The 16,737-nt window shown below is 34.9% G+C and overlaps 1 protein-coding gene across 1 annotated transcript in view; it reads right to left on the reverse strand.

The window, feature by feature from the left end:
- Nucleotides 1–836: 836 nt before the first annotated feature.
- The window catches only part of LOC124544303 (protein O-mannosyl-transferase Tmtc3), a 200,019-nt gene continuing 184,118 nt past the window's right edge, over nt 837–16,737 (reverse strand). The window contains exons 4-12 of the mRNA XM_047122784.1: nt 10,008–10,107; nt 7,583–7,698; nt 5,526–5,734; nt 5,080–5,284; nt 4,742–5,005; nt 4,083–4,568; nt 3,669–3,855; nt 3,056–3,336; nt 837–2,533 (exon numbers count right to left, since the gene is read on the reverse strand). Of these exons, the coding sequence (XP_046978740.1) occupies nt 2,252–2,533; nt 3,056–3,336; nt 3,669–3,855; nt 4,083–4,568; nt 4,742–5,005; nt 5,080–5,284; nt 5,526–5,734; nt 7,583–7,698; nt 10,008–10,107 (2,130 nt within the window). The 3' untranslated portion in view covers nt 837–2,251. The remainder of the gene's footprint in view (nt 2,534–3,055; nt 3,337–3,668; nt 3,856–4,082; nt 4,569–4,741; nt 5,006–5,079; nt 5,285–5,525; nt 5,735–7,582; nt 7,699–10,007; nt 10,108–16,737) is intronic.

Raw genomic sequence — 16,737 nt, forward strand, 5'->3', positions numbered from 1 at the left:
ATTAATTCTGTATTAGACAGCTTTTTTAAATATTTGAATGCACTCGACGTGACGGCAGAGTGTAGAGATCCCATGCGCAGGGGTTGCGCGCAGTACTGCACAGTATTTGGTACTTTTATTTCAGAATTACATTATATAATATTAAATAGGCTATTTGACTGGTTAAAATCCATTTTATATAATTTAATAGAAGTTAAGGAACCCAGTAAAAGTTGATTTTTTTGTTACTAGTACATATTGACCGAAAAAGTCATATTAAGAATTCCATATTTAAATAGCGCGCAAAAATGCAACAAAGGCGCTGCAATGGGGTCGGTGACGTCACTTTTTTGTATTTTAATCTGTGGTACATATAGAAGAAAAGCAAGGTTAACAAGTAAGTGCCTTCATCATAAGCCCGGCCAATCAGGAGCGTTTTGTGTCACGTGACAAACGTTTGAAAAAATGCATTTTTATTTATGGATTTTTGATGAAATTAAATATTATTTTGAAGTTTCGTTAGTAAATAACCATTTTTAAACTCATAATATACACTGATTACAATAATTCACAATTTATTTTTCGCATTGTAAAAGAGCCTATTTTGAACTAAAAGTACTCCGTATTACATCAGCAATCTGTCAGTGTGAGTACGGTCAAAATCGATCATGCCTTTCCAGAAATTAGAAGGAACAAAGAGACAGGCAGACGCATAACATTGTAAATAATGTATTTTGTTATTTGTGCCTTGTATATATGTATGCATTTAGTAAAAAGTTATTTCAACTTAAAATTACAACACTTCAATTTTATCACACGTATATATATATGGGAAAAATGGTTAAGAAAAACACACCTTTAATTTGAAACATCATTTATTTTATAAAAATAAATGTTTTGACGACAAATAGTTTATAATATTCGGGGTCCTTATGAATTTTTACTCTTACGGGAGATCCCATCAGAAATGTTTCAAGACATTGTAAAAAATTCAGTTTTTACAAAAGTTACTTTTTATCTTAAAACATTAACAACGTTACATTTTCACATCTACGTAATTATTCTAATAACGGTCGATCACTTTAATTTTTACATAATAAATATATTGGCGTTTATGAAAATAACTGTACTAAGTCAGTGGATTTTTCTTTTAATAAATATCAAAACCCGGGTTTCTATTGTTATAAGACTAAGTCATAGCTGTGTCGTTAGACAACACTTCTATCTAAAAGGGCTGAATTAATATCAATATATAATTTATTTACCGTTATGTTGTAAAGTAAATAAAAAAAATTTTAACCCTCTTAAAATCGTTAACATAAAACAATGTAACCCGAGTTTTATTGAAATATCTATGGGTAGAGAAATATCAACTTAAAAAAAAACATAATTAACAGTTTTGAAAACAGAATCTTAACATTTCATAATTTATTAAAATTAAAAGTAGGATGCGCGCGCATTCTATTTGCAGGCACTTCGCAGTATTGATCATTGTGCTAGGCAATGAATGGAAGGGAAAATAGCTTTTAAATTTTCATTTAACATTTTTTATCATGTCAGAATATGATTTAGTTGACCATGCATTACTTGGAAATGACTATAAAGATCTTATGTAAGAAATTTATTGTATTTTTTTCTTCTATTGAATATGTGGGAGATTACCTAATCTTATCCCGACGCCTAAAATAAAGCTTGGGATTAGTTTATCATAACATTGAATACGAAGTTTAACTATTATATTTAAAAAAATAAAAACAATCGACTGCTGCAGTACGTTGAAAGTAATTTTACTGTTACAAAATGTAACTAATACATTAAACAGTTAAGTCTTTTCTATAATTCTAGTTGACTTTTATTACACACAAAGAGTATCCGTATACCAGGCTAATGACGAAAAACAATATACCGCGCCACTGCGACCCAACGACTGCTGTCGCGAGCTGCCTCCAGTCGCACTAGCGCAGTATACCTGACGAAAGCTCGTTCCAACATGTCCTACACATTATACAAATATACATAATAAGATTAAATGCCGTTAACTAATATCACGAAAATTAAGCAAATCAAGCCGCTCTACGAGATCACACTAAAAACCTAGTCCGGACATTTACCTGCTCCAATTCAAACGATAAATCCGAAACATATCCGAATTAAGCGCGTTCCGCATCAACACGAACGAAATCGAATACCCTGATCTTTAGCAAATAATACAACGCAATGACCGATTTTGGTGTCAGTGTCCTATTTACACAGCTCAGTCGTCGGGGCTCCGCTACGAGGGGTCGGTCTCGTGCGGGTCGGGCGGCTGCTGCGGGATGTAGTTCCAGCGCGCGCGCACCTCGGCGGCGGCGGGCGTGGCGGGCGCGGCTGCGGCACGGCGGGCGCGCACCAATCCCAGGTGTCGCTGGATGTAGTGCTCGTGCGGCGCGAGCGCGGCGGCGCGCGCCAGGCACTCCTCCGCCACGCCCAGCTTGCCGCGCTCCACGGCCACCACGCACAGGTTGTGCAGCGCCTGCACGTTGTCCGGCTCCAGCTCGAGGATGCGCCGGTAGCACTGGAATGGTATTTGTCAAGCGTCAGGACATTTGTTACGTATCAAACCATAAGAGTCGAGATGGCCCAGTGGTTAGAACGCGTGCATCTTAACCGATGATTGCGGGTTCAAACCCAGGCAAGCACCGCTGATTCATGTGCTTAATTTGTCTTTATAATTCATCTCGTGCTCAGCGGTGAAGGAAAACATCGTGAGGAAACCTGCATGTGACAAATTTCATAGAAATTCTGACACATGTGTATTCCACCAATCCGCATTGGAACAGCGTGGTGGAATATGTTCCAAACCTTCTCCTCAAAGGGAGAGGAGGCCTTTAGCCCAGCAGTGGGAATTTACAGGCTGTAACTTTTTTTAAACCATGAGACTTACGACTCGTTAAAAGGCACCATCGGTTCCGACAGATATTTCTTTTTCAGGCGTTCGAGCTCTATTTAGGAAATGATCGGCTAGTGTGAATCGTAAAATAATTGTCCAAAAATATTTTCATTAATAGCGTTAAAAACAAAAACAGAAATCACTCACGCTTTCAGCTGCATCCAAGTCTTTAACGGAGTTGATGTAAATATCCCCAAGGAGCACTAGAGCCTTCACGTGGTCCGGGTGGTGCCTGACTAGTTGTTTTAGAAACGGTGCCGCTTCTAGCGGTCTTCGCCTGTCAGCCAGGAGCAGGGCCAGGTTAAACAGGGCCGATCTGAAGTCGGGCTTGAGATGCACGGCCGCTCTGAACCACCGCTCGGCGCATTCCGCGTCGCCCTCGTCCATACACACCATGCCGAGGTTGAAGTGTACCCTCTCGTTTGTAGCTGCAATTTTAAAATACAAGATACTTTTTTATTAAATCATCGTTAAAATTTTGCATACAAATGTGAACTCGTGAAGTAGTTGATAAATCTATCACACACAAACATTTTAAAGAGGATTTTTTTCAAACAATTTTAATAAGCAGGCGGACAAATGTGCCATTTGATGGGAAGTGGTCAGCACCAAAATTCTCTCTTCGCAAATGCGCTCCATACCGGATTAGTAGACTAGTAGACTAGGACATACTTTCAGAATTTCGTCCTAATAATACGCGACTTTAGGGCCACATATTATGTTTATTACGTAAAAATTCACAAAACAGAAAGTATCTCACCGTCTTTGTCAAGTAGTTTTAGTAATCTTTGTCTGGCAAGATGTCTCAAGTCAGCTGCTCCCAGCTCTTGCAGTAGTATGGCAGAGTTCAAAAGTGCCTGCTCGTGTTCCGGTTCAAGTTCCAACGCTTTGTCCAAGTAAGCCAGAGCTTGGGAGGCCTTACCTTGCTCCAGTAGCACCACACCTAACTAAAAACGAAAAACATACACTGTAATGTTGTCTTAAATTTTCGCGATTACACATTGAAATAAAACTAGCTATAATCTACCCGTGACCACGAACGCTGTAAAGTGCTCGAAACGTCGGAATGTTAAATATAATCAATATACGCGATTGTACGGCACATTATTTTACCGATTCTTAAGTTTTCTTCTGTAGAACATTTAATATCATAATTTATGAATAATTGACTTACGTTATAGTATATGTCCGGATTACCGCTATCATAGAGCAAAGCTCTTTCGTATACTTCCTGCGCCTCCTTCGTCCTATTTAACTTTATCAAAATATCTCCTCTATTTATATACGCTTGTGTATAATCAGCTCGCATGCTAATGGCTTGTCGGTACAGCATATCTGCTTCTTCCAGCCTGGTTGCATTCTTCGATATTAAATTCGCCAAGTTCAGGAAAACATTTAAATGATTTGGGGCTATTCTTGCTTGGTAGGATTCTCCTGGCTTTGCTTTTGGTAGTAGAGATTTTGCTTTAACATAAGCGTCCTCTGCCTCTTGATATCTACCGAGGTGGTTAAATGTTCGTCCGACATTAATATGAGCTCCAACATCGTCTGGTTGTACATTGACCGCTGTTTTAAAGAATTCTAATGCCTCAGCATACTTTCCTTCTGCCTCTAAGGCATGGCCAACATTATTATATAGCTTGGCGTTGTTTCGGTTGACCTGAAAACATATATTTCTATGTATCTGTCTTTATGTTTTATAATATAAAAGAACATTTTAATTAATTTTATTACAATTATTATATGTCACAAAAAATATCATAGTATAAACTATGTTGCAATTAATTGGACTTAACTTGTTATTTGAATTTATAATCATGTACGGTAACTCACCTTGAGCCCTGAAGCAAAAATGGAGTATTCAGTCTTCCAGTCCCAGTTTCTCACATAAGTTTTGGCACTAAATGCCATAAGTAGGAATATAAGAGCAGCAGCGGCAAGTTTCGCACGTTTTTTGGCTACCAGTCGCCATCCATGAGCAACCAACAAGCACCATCCCATAGATGGCATATAAAGAACGCGCTCAGCTACCACGAAACCCACAGGGAAAAATAGATTGGACGCTGGAAGAAATGGTAATACTAGCAGCGCCAGTCCCTGGAAAACAAGATATTTGTTAGTATTCTTATAAGACATCGAAATCATATTAAAATTTAAGCAAGAAGTGGTACCATTGATAAAGCTGAACAGCGTGTTCTCAGTGCATGTATCGCAGCAGCTATCAGCGTCGTGGCCAATGCTAAAGTTGCCAAGTTGCGCGGGTCTCGCCACGACCGGATTAGAGCAACGGTTCCCATGGTCCAATCACAGCACAGCGCTTCTGGTAGCGTTAGCAGCCAGGCGTTTAGCGCGGGCAGGTAGGCGAATGTCAAATGTCTGTAAGGTTTAAATGAATAATTAAGATATATTTCATCATAAAATAAAGAACTTCCCAAGAGTTATAGCAAAACTAATATGATATTATTATTGTTCGAAATTTGAATGATTCATAGACGAAACCTATGTCTCTGTCTAAGTGTCAAATCCATAGCAAGAGGATCACAGTCATCTTTTGTGTTGTTAGAAATTAATTTCCAATAAAAAAAAAACAATTTATATAAATTGGCTTTCTTCTAACCTTGCTGGAGGTAATGCGGCACCAGCTGGGTTGTCAAATCTCGTGAAGACGGGTAATTGTGCGCCCATTACGTGCAGCCTCGCAGCGAGGAGCGCTAGAGTTGCACAGCACACTGTAGCCACGCGTCGTGCTGCCTCCCCGCAAGCACATCCCCAACCCCCTTTCCCCCAATATTCGAACCACGATCTTCCAGTGTTGTTGCCACGGCGCTGGTAAATTAATAATTGTAAATCGTTAAGCACTAGTTTCTATAACGGATATATTTAGAATGTTATGGAGTAACGTGTCTAGGTGTTACTATTTATAGGTTGTTGGGTTTGTAATCCACATATTTTGACGAAGGTGTGAAGTTAGGCCCTTTGAAGTTAGGTCGTGTATAGTTGGAAGCTTATACATAAGATCTGTTAACTTTTTGATAGTGCGTCTTGTCTTGTCTTGGAAACATTATACATGAAAATGTTTTTGGTGCGATTTTTTAATTTCACAAAATGTTACTAATACAGTCAATTCAATGGATGTCGGAGCTATAAGGAAAATTTTTATTAACTGTACTGGTGACAAAACGCTTCATTTTTTGTCTCGAGTATCGAAATTGCGATTCAATGTGGAACTGCTAACATTATTGCCATTATTCCACGCGGTCTTCTTCGTTTTGATTTTATAGTTAATTAATGTAAACATTTTTATGAATACCTCAAAATAAATATCGTATACGAATAAGTTATTAACTTGTACATAATTATTAAAATAAATTAAATTTCGTTTATAATTAAAATACTAGTTATGAAATTTACATTTTTCATTCAATCTGAATTTAAAAAATACGCTTTCAGACTTAATGAATGGGTTGAGGGCGAATGATGATGAATGCATTGGTATTATCACTACATAGTACAAAACAAAGTCGCTTTCTCTGTCCCTATGGCCCTTTGTATGCCTAAATCTTTAAAACTACGCAACGGATTTTGATGCGGTTTTTTTAATAGATAGAGTGATTCGAGAGGAATGTTTTTGTATACAATACATGGACAATTTAGTAAAGAAACGGTGATAAATTTAGAAGCTTGTAATGTGATGTGTCATATAGTATCCGTATTGTAACCGGTGCGAAGCTGGTCGCTAGTTTAAAATAGCTAACATGTATTATACGGTACATCTACTCTTCGACTTCATATATAAAACCGCATTATGTTTGAACTTCCGTTTGTTCCGGTACGATCGAAGTTTGAAACTTCGATCCGTTTGAACATGTATGTATTTAAAATCATTATCTAGTGTCCTAAGGACGCTGTTTAGTCGCGAAGTTTCCTCAAATGGTTTATAGCTATTACATTTGACGTTTCAATGTCGTTTAATATCTGTATTATTACTATCACTATATATATTTTTTAATTTATATTGTTATATCCATGACCACTCCAAATGCGTATTGGTACTCCACGACTGTCAGAAAATTAAATGATTTTTAAATCATTGTCACACTTGTAATACCGCATGAAAATCAAAAGACATCATTAATGGAATATATGCAATAATTTAGTAGTATTCTGACTGTATCTGTAGCACCGTCAAATTGACTGCTGCGGTCTTTGAAGGTATTGTATGAAGCCCGACCCTTCTAGTGTTAAATATTATTTCTTATCTACTACTGTAAAAGTAAAATCATTAAGCGAGGTCTCAGTTCCCTAGGATTACTCAAAAAGGCGTATCATTATAATTTAAAATAAATAAAGTACCAGTCTATAAATGTGACAGTGCCGATAAGCGCCTAAGTACCTAAGCACCTCAAAAGAAGATTAGATTTGGAGCTATTTCCAAAACGCTGCTCAACTGAGGGTGAATATATATGTGACTGTTCTTATTTTATTCATCGGTACATGTAGGTGTTCTCATGATGGTTTCCTTTAACGCTGAGCACGAGATGAGTTATAAAAAACAAATTAAGCACAAAATAATGCAGTCTGGATTTGAATCCGCAAAAATCTGTTTAGATCATATTTATCGAGGCGAACAATTTCGAACGTTCGATTTCTTTAAATTCTCTATGGTTGTCTTACCTTCTGTGCAACAAATAGTTCATAGACAACGCACACAGCCGTGATAGTGATGCCTTGTTCTTTGCACAGCATAGCGATGCCCACACAAGCTGTGCACGCAGCTACGTAGCGCCAATCTGAAAAAAAACATTACATATATACAATTTTGCTACAATAATAACGATATATTGCGGAAAAAACCTTAATAAACATTGTTTAACATATTAAGTACTCTCTATAATAAAGACCGAATAATATCGAAGACAGGAATTATATACATAGACATGGGACATAATATATAATGAATTTAATTACTAATAAGAGTGTAACAAAGCGATATTAGAGCAATGACATATATATCATATGAGAAAAATCAAAACAGCTGTATGTAATATATTTTATATAACAACACTTTTAAATTTAGACGTAATTTTGAATGGAAAAAATAGCGGTGCAAAAATATAAACAAAGGATAAGTATTAGTTAATATTTGTGTAATAAATTACAAACAACCATATCGTTTTAATATCTGACTCCATTATTTCAACTACTGTCTCATGCAAAGTTCAAAGTTTCCAAGTATTGGTCTTATCACCTACTTAACCGCAGGGCAACGTCGGCCTGAGTAAGGCACGGTCTTTCAATGACACAATAAGAACCTTTAGGCTGTACTTTATGTAAGCAAGTCAAAGAGGGTTGAAAATGTCATGGTGTATGGACTTAGCGGCTCTGTATTCAGGTTGGTACGAGAGTAAAAGAGACAGCAACACCCTTTGTTTTGGTTGCTCTATATTAATACACGAAAATCGAAAATGTAGCCATATTTTTTTTAATTATCAAAAACCGGTGCCAGCAATGATATTCTAATAAACAGATATGTTACACCCATACTAAACAACAGAAAAACGTGTGCCGCGCCGGAGACCATTTATTTTAAATTTCGTTACAAGTAAAAAGTATAGCTTGATAAAAACGTTAAGTAAAAGGGATAACTAGATGTTTTAATTACGCAAAACGTATTACTACATAATTATGATGTATATAGTAACGTGTTACTGGCATAATTGTGATGAAAACAACTAAAGGCAAACGTCCCAATTAGGACGTTTTCTAGTCTTCACTTTTTGCGCGTTAATGACATACCTGTTTACTAGAACATCATTGGGTGCCAGAAAATTGGTTGATTTCCAAAAATTAAAAGTGATAAATCGTTTCGATGAAAGATTTAGATGAAAATTTGAAGACAATGTTTTTAGTAACATTGATTGCCTTTCTAAAACGACCCATGATAATTAAGGAGTCACATCCTCACGATTAAGCTCGACCCAACCTCGGTTAAAATTTTTAACAACATTAAGTAAGATCAGTGCTAAAAGGAAAATGTACGGCGAGTGGGAACTCCCCAAACATTTGCGATTCCATACGAGCTTAACGAAATTACATTCCAGTTACACAGGTAACGTGAAAATTTGAGCAACCTTTGCTGGCTGGGATTTTGGAGAAAGTTTTTGTACTCGAGTCCTCATACTTTACAATTTGTCCCTAGAATTAAATTATTTCCAGTATACACTGGATTCGAATACAACTTTCTGGAATGTAGCGTTTATAATATTCCAATTAGGTAAGTCGGTATGCCCGACAATGCACGAATTTATATTTACGAGGGTTAACTTTGGTCTGCTAACATTTTTGGTATGTTTAACATTGTTAATTAAAATATGAATGCGTTGCGATGGTTTCCAGAGAATATAATAGAGGACACATTTTAACCCGTGGGTGTGGTAAGACCCGATGTCTTCCGGTAAGGGGTTTCTTGTTAACCGCTTTTACTAATCGATTGTTTTAGCGTGACAACCGCCAACATTACTAATTGTCGGAACCAATCCATCAGTAGGAGAACAGTCGGCGGCTTGCTAGAAAGTAAGGGTTCCGTGCAAGTAGATGGTCGTAAAATGGTCCCGAAATATATTTCTCCAATGACTTTTGTCATTATTAAGAACAAACTAAAATTGTGACAGACTGTTATATGTAATTTACGTAATTATTATTAAATATTGTGGTAATTATATCTACATTCAATAATAAATAAATGATCTGCAGCGTCAATCGCATATTCTAAGATTTTATTTAAGTCTATACACATCTGTACATAAGTAATAAGTAAGTAAGTTTAAGTTTCGAGTAGTGTGTACACCAGTTTTCATGGGTACGCCACTCCGAGGACCCAAGTTTGATTCCCGTTACTTCTGATATTCTATAATAGAAGTGCTTTAGCTACTTACATTTTGATCAGAGATTAATGTATGTGTCGTTGTCTAATATTTATTTATTTATTATTATTAAGTAAGTTTAAATATCTAGGCATATATTTTACTGATAGAATTTATTAAAGTTTTACCATGTAAATGTCAAGAGGTTATTCACCTCTATGACGGTGGTTAGTTACCTGTATATCGTCTCCTGGTCGCTGCCCGCGCGTAGCAGAGGAGTGCGCCCAGGAAAAACAAGGAAGACAGCATTTCAGCTCTGCCCACGACACCTGTCACCTGTGGAAAGAGTTAAGCCGTTTTAGTTTGAACACAGAACTAAACTTTTATTACTAGATACGCTGTAGAAGTCGTACAAGTTGATACTGTGACCGCAGATTGTCATAATGTGTATATACCATGTAAGTGTGTCATTTCCAGGAGGCTGAAACTAATGATGTGTTTTATATTTTATTATACTTTTTAAAAATCCTTATATTATATTCTTTGGCTAGCTTTGACTGCGACTTCGCACACGTTTTTAATTTAACAAAAACGTTATTGTTGTAGCCCAAGTTACTTTTTATTACATCAGTTTTGTGCCAGTGAAAGTCCCGTCCGAATCGGTCTAGCTGTTCCAGAGATTAGCCGAAACAAACAGACGGACAGATAGAAACGAAATAGAACAGACCAAAATGCAATTTTCGTATATGTATGGTACATATACTAAAATTACTTTTCTTATACACATGTTTGTAGTAAAAAGTGGTTATATTGATATTAGAAACTTTATATTATGTATAGATTATCTGTAAATTACTTGGTCTTATTAGAATCACTCTCTGTATTAATGTAACTGTGGAAACTTTGTTGGCTTACGTGAGGCTTGTTTTGATAACAAATGTTTGTATATTATACGCTGTATGTTTCCCGTAAATAAATAGATAAATATTCCCTTGATATATATTCCATGGTACCTTGTTATGGAAATGGTACTTATTAATAGAAAATAAGGTTTTGTATGAATGTATTCTTCCAATAAGAAGTCGAGTACTGACGAAATTTAAATAGAAACGTTCTTAGGGTTATCTTAATCCCTATCATCATCTAAAGCATGAACAAAACAGGATCACACATAATTTGAGAGCCACTTTCTTTTTAAATGAAAGTAATAAAATACTATGGATATAAATAACAAATAAATAGTATTTTTTTTTAATTTCAATGGGATTAAAGGGAAGTATCGTCTCCAAAAGAAAGATTCGTAAACGATGGAGTTACGAGTATGGGTAACACATAAAAAACAACCGAGAACGTTCATTTAAAAAACACAGTTTTTTTCAATTAAAAAAAATACATGCTTGATGTATTTTTTTTAATTGAAACTCAAATTTTTATGTAGTTACGACCTTTTACACTTAACCAGCGAAAAGCGATGTATCTCATGTTGCAGAGGTCCAGGTGTATCCTGTACCAAAAACTAAAATAAACCCAGAAATATTCTAGAATGTTCGCAATGAAAGCCACAGACAATGTTTATTCATAAAATATTTTCTTCTGGTTATTTAAATTAGCAAAAAAACTTTGGAGCTATATCAAAGGGGAAATAAAAATTTAGGCAATTTTTAAAACGAATTGACGTAAAACAAAATAGGAGCCTACTTTCGGATTTTCTTGTGAAAAGTTAATGAAATGCCCGCAAAAGCTTACAAATCTCAACCTCTTTGAAATCCGGCTCAATCGGGCTTCGAGTTACTTTTGTAATATTCCCTAGTAATAAGAAGGGTACTGTTGTAAGAGACCATTAAAATATCTTTAGAAAAGGGACGTCTAAAAAATATAAAAGCGTAAAATAATCAAAATTGTTCGGTGGATCGTATTCGAGACACAGATATAAATCGTATTCGATCACAGACAAAGGAACTATTCCCTTTGTCTCCGTGCATCTAGATATAAAACTCGTTTAATTAAGAATATAGTTCTATACAATTACATTAAATTTACTTTCATTCATAAATACTTTATGTAAAGTAAATATTGATATCTTTTTCATGTAAATCATCTATTAACGCGCCTTAATATATTAATATATTTTTGAGTCGTTTAGTCCCACTAAACGACTCAAAAATATATTTATTTTATTAATGGTTTTATATGGTATATTTATTTATTGGTTTTTATTAATTAGATATTTAAATAACCATTGATTTCCAGGTTTAATATCGACGGGGCATCCTAAAAATACTTCATTAAAGTATAACTTTTAATACAAAGACCAAAATACGTACGGAATTTTTCCATGTCACTTCAATATAAAATTGTATGTTTTGTTGTTGTAAATTTTATTTTCTAAAATGAAAGAAAACAGGAGGTAAAGTTTGTCATCCCTTCCAATCAACTTCAAGACCTGAAGCTAAATAGCTCAAGTCTATGAACGGCAAACATAGTTAGATCACGGGGCGACGGCAGGCGCCTTGGCTATGTCCTCTTACGACTTCATTACAAACAGTTTTGCCCGGAAAATAAACAAGTTACGGAACTATGGCAGGAATTACGCCTGTATTTTTACTCTGTTAGACTCTGTGAAGTTGACAGTGCGAGCTTTATTTGTTTCTATTGTAGTGGAATCGACTGCACCATGTTTTAAGATGTAATTAAAATTTCTTAAGTACAATTAAGACGCTTTTATAAAATTGTCTTCTATTATGACACATTTAATTTTGGTGAATTGAAAGTTAAAAAAAAAATTGTTCAAAAACGATTCATTCATTCGTTGTTAGCATTTTGATGTAGGAAATTATTGAGAAAAATATTGTAATCCAGTTAGAGAAGTTTTGTATAATACTAGTAATCTCCCGCGGCTACGTTTGCGTATTGAGGTGTTTGTTGTCATGTGTCAAAAAGCAGCCAATGTCCTTTCTTGAAGTTTAAGTTTGCTTAATACCAAATTTCGTCAAATTAGCATCAGCGGTTTGGTCGTAAAAAAGCGACAGACAGCCAGATACTTTCACATTTATAATATAAATATAGATTTAGATTCGTAACTTAAAAGACTTTAATATATGTACTTAGGAGATCTTAAGCCTTCAAGAGTGAAGGCTATTGGTTTTAAAGGTAATTCATTATTAATTAAGACAAAAAAAGATTGTTGCTTGTTAATACGTACTTACAACAACAACAATTATTTTACAGTAAGAATCAACAACAACAATTCTAAATTGTAAATTACAAAAGCTCATTCACGTTCTTTGACTGTTTCATTTTAGTTCAAATTATTTGAAACTAATCCTTATTAAATTGAATAACACATTAATTTTAAATGTTATTTGTAAATAACAATTACTATTTATTATATGAATTGTATTATTATTATCAGGTATATTAAACGCTTAATAAATGTGTGATTATATGTGGCAGGCAGTTTTAATAAAAACAGTTGAGTTATTAATTTTATGAATATAAACAGTTGTCAGTTTTTTTATAAGTTACTAGCAGACCCGGCCACGCGTTGCTGTGGCTGAGTGATTAAGGAAGGATTTAAAAGACAAAATTTAACACAAATTAACATAGCATTTTAAATTTCATTTTATTTATAAATACTCTGATAACCTTTAATTAAAATAAATCACAGTTTATCACATTAAAGTTTACTGAAGCGCCAGTCGATGTACAATATTTTTGGTCAACCTGTCTTTTGTTAGCACAAATAAACTTGATGGTCTTCCTACACGTATGTAGCTTGAAGGTAATATAAGCGCACTGCCGATTTCATTGGTGTTTAAGTTTCCAACAACAGCATCTCGTAAGTGGATGTATTCCTCTGATCGTAATTTAACTTGGTTAAGCCGAATGAATCGCAAGCGTTCACTTTCAATTTTAGCAAACATATCCACGACGTATTGATGATACAACTGACGATATCGAAGAATATAGTTGTCCTGATTATGTCTAATCATTAATCGATGCGCGTAGTAATTCATTGAACTAACTTTTTTATTTAATTCATTACCATTAATTGGATCACGCTGTTTGATATTGATTATATATATTCGTCTTGTCCTTGCCAGAATATCAATGGGTACTGGAGTACGTCGTACAAACGGTGTATATCTGAAATTCTACTCACAGTATTATCTCGGCGGGTAATTTTTATAGATCTGTTGTCAACTGGATCACCGACCATAATAATCGCAACTTCATCTACAGTTGGCGCATTGAACCTGCCAGCGTGTCCTCCCGGTGGTACTTTGTCAGCTTTAATGACGATTTGATAATTGTCACCTTTTAATTGTGGTGATACTCTTTTAAACAATTGAATCAGATGATTACGGTTCTCCAAAAAATTTTCTAACGATACTACAATTGATCTCTCTTCTGCTTGTTCAATAAAATTATACTGGCATCGCGTTGTCACACGTTCTTCACAACTGCCCATTAAATAGATTTGGAGAAATTTTGGATCTTCATTTGGCATTGGCATCAATGACCCTATTTTATGGTACACTTGTCCTTGTATTTTAAATGTTGTTTCAAAATTACGACCATCAGTTGAGAGATCGCAAATTATTGATGCTCCAAATGATGTCATTTAAAAGCAAGAATTAAACTTTCGTGTCTTACGCAAAAATAATTTTGAATCATTTGAAATGCCAGAAAGAAGAGATTTCAAAGGTTCAGGCGGAGTAGGGAGTGGTAATAATACAACTTTCCCTGAGGCACAACACATGCCAGGTGATTCATTCCGAAATTTTAACGCCTGACAATGTTTGCATATTTTGTTCATCGCACCGATAGTAACTTTGGGATCAGCTGAGTAATTAATGTCTGGTGCATAATTAAACCCAAGACGAACAAACGATTCACGTGTTAATGCACGACTGGTTCTCTGCCTTTCTCGGTCTCGTTCTCTAATTGAATCTATGTGTTGTCCACGTGCAGCTCTTGTTCTCGATAAACATTCTTGGAGACGATTATCACGCTGTTCTCTTGATTCATGCGCACGAATATCAGCTATGCGATTCTTTGCGCTTCATTTCTTTCTGCTCTTTGTTCGACTGATTCGTGAGCTCTTTCAAGACGCCGTTGTCGAGCTTTTTTGCTACGGGCATTGTTGAGGTTATATTTTTTTGGTGGCATTTTACTGAAAATTTTATGTGAATAAATTCCTTGTACTATTATTTTGTTGTTCTTATATTTCACTGCATTATGTAACTGTAAATTAGTAGCTATATAGATATCCAAAATAATATACAACAAATGAAAATAAAATGAAAAATGATCCAGAAAAAGGGATGTCACAGAGAGTATCGATCAAAAAATGGCCAGCACCACGTGTAGTGGAAAATGAAATCTAAAATTCAATGGTAGCGCCATCTATGATAAGTTAATGATAAACGGTCTGACAGATTTCTGTAAAAAATCCTATGTGAGGTGCCATCTGTTCGAAATTTTCGTAATTTACAATTAATAACAACAATCAACTTTGATGATCAGTTTATTGTTATTTATAAATCATTGAGGCCATTAATCGAAATGAAAACTATCCTATCTCTTAAGTTGGACCAAATTACACATAAATGCCAAATTTCATCAATATCGGTTGAGTTGGTGAAGAGTTCACTGGGAACATACATTGTGACACTGGATTTTTATATATTAAGAAGAAAGATTATGCTCGGTTACTTAATTGAAAAAAAAATCCTATTTAATTAATTCCATAATTTTTACAGAGTATCATCATCTTTGCCATTCAAAATTAATCTGTGTTTCTCCATCTCAACAAGTTTCTTGAATTATATAATAATTCTGAAGTACTTCCAAGTAATCAAGTATTATCACCAAGTAATGTAGTATTTTGTTTTTGTTTTTATTTAAATAAAATAAATATATGTTATGGTGTTGCCAGACGGACGAGTAAATGGACCACTTGATGGTTAGTGGTCACCACCGCCCATAGACAACAGTGCTACAAGAAATATTGGCCATTTCTTACATCCCCACCAACTTTGGTAACTAAGATGTTATATCTTTATCTTTTGTGCCTGTAGTTACACTGGCTCACTCACCCTTCAAACTGGAACACAACAATACTGAGTACTACTTTTTGACGGTAAATATATAAAGATTAGACGGTATCTACTCAGACGGGATTGCACAAAGTCCTACCGACATTATTTAACTTACTTTTTTTAGTAACGTTTGTCGATTATATTATGTAATTCTAAAATTCATATTGAATAAAAAAGTATTTTAATTCGATTTGATTTGAACTTGGTTGCTATAACGCAATCTATTGTGAAAAAATAAATGAAAGGAGATAGCTCTCTTATTACAAGTATTAGCCTCCGGCTGTTTCTCTTCTCTGTAAGAGGGTGAAATGGCTCGTTAAAGATCCGTAATCGTGAAGGGACCTCAATCATAAAAGGAACCAATTAATTAGAAATGTGGGAAGGTATATGTACAGCTTCAAAGGTCCTGATTGACAACACGGACATTAATTACACTCGCCAGATAACCAAGTATTGGATTTCCCTCAACCTTATTAAAGACTGTATGAAGGTATTAGATTACTTCTATTTAATATAATATTGCTATTACGAATAAATATAAATTTTATTATGTACTAGCGACCCGCCTGTGTTGCGCACGGGTTCAATAGTAATACTAAGTATACTACAGATTTTTTTAATTTACAATATCACATTACAAACTTTTAAAATTATCAATGTTTCATTACTATGTTGTACATGAATTATATACAAAAACTTTCCTCTCGAATCACTCTATCTATAAAAAAAAACCGCATCAAAATCCGATGTGTAATTTTAAAGATCTAAGCATATATAGAGGCAGACAGCGATAAGCGACTTTGTTTTATAGTGTGTAGTGATGATGTAAAACAATTACAAGTTATTTTTCATTTACTTTGTA

Source organism: Vanessa cardui, chromosome 4, assembly GCF_905220365.1.
Source record: "Vanessa cardui chromosome 4, ilVanCard2.1, whole genome shotgun sequence".
NCBI classification, from domain to species: Eukaryota; Metazoa; Arthropoda; class Insecta; order Lepidoptera; family Nymphalidae; genus Vanessa; species Vanessa cardui.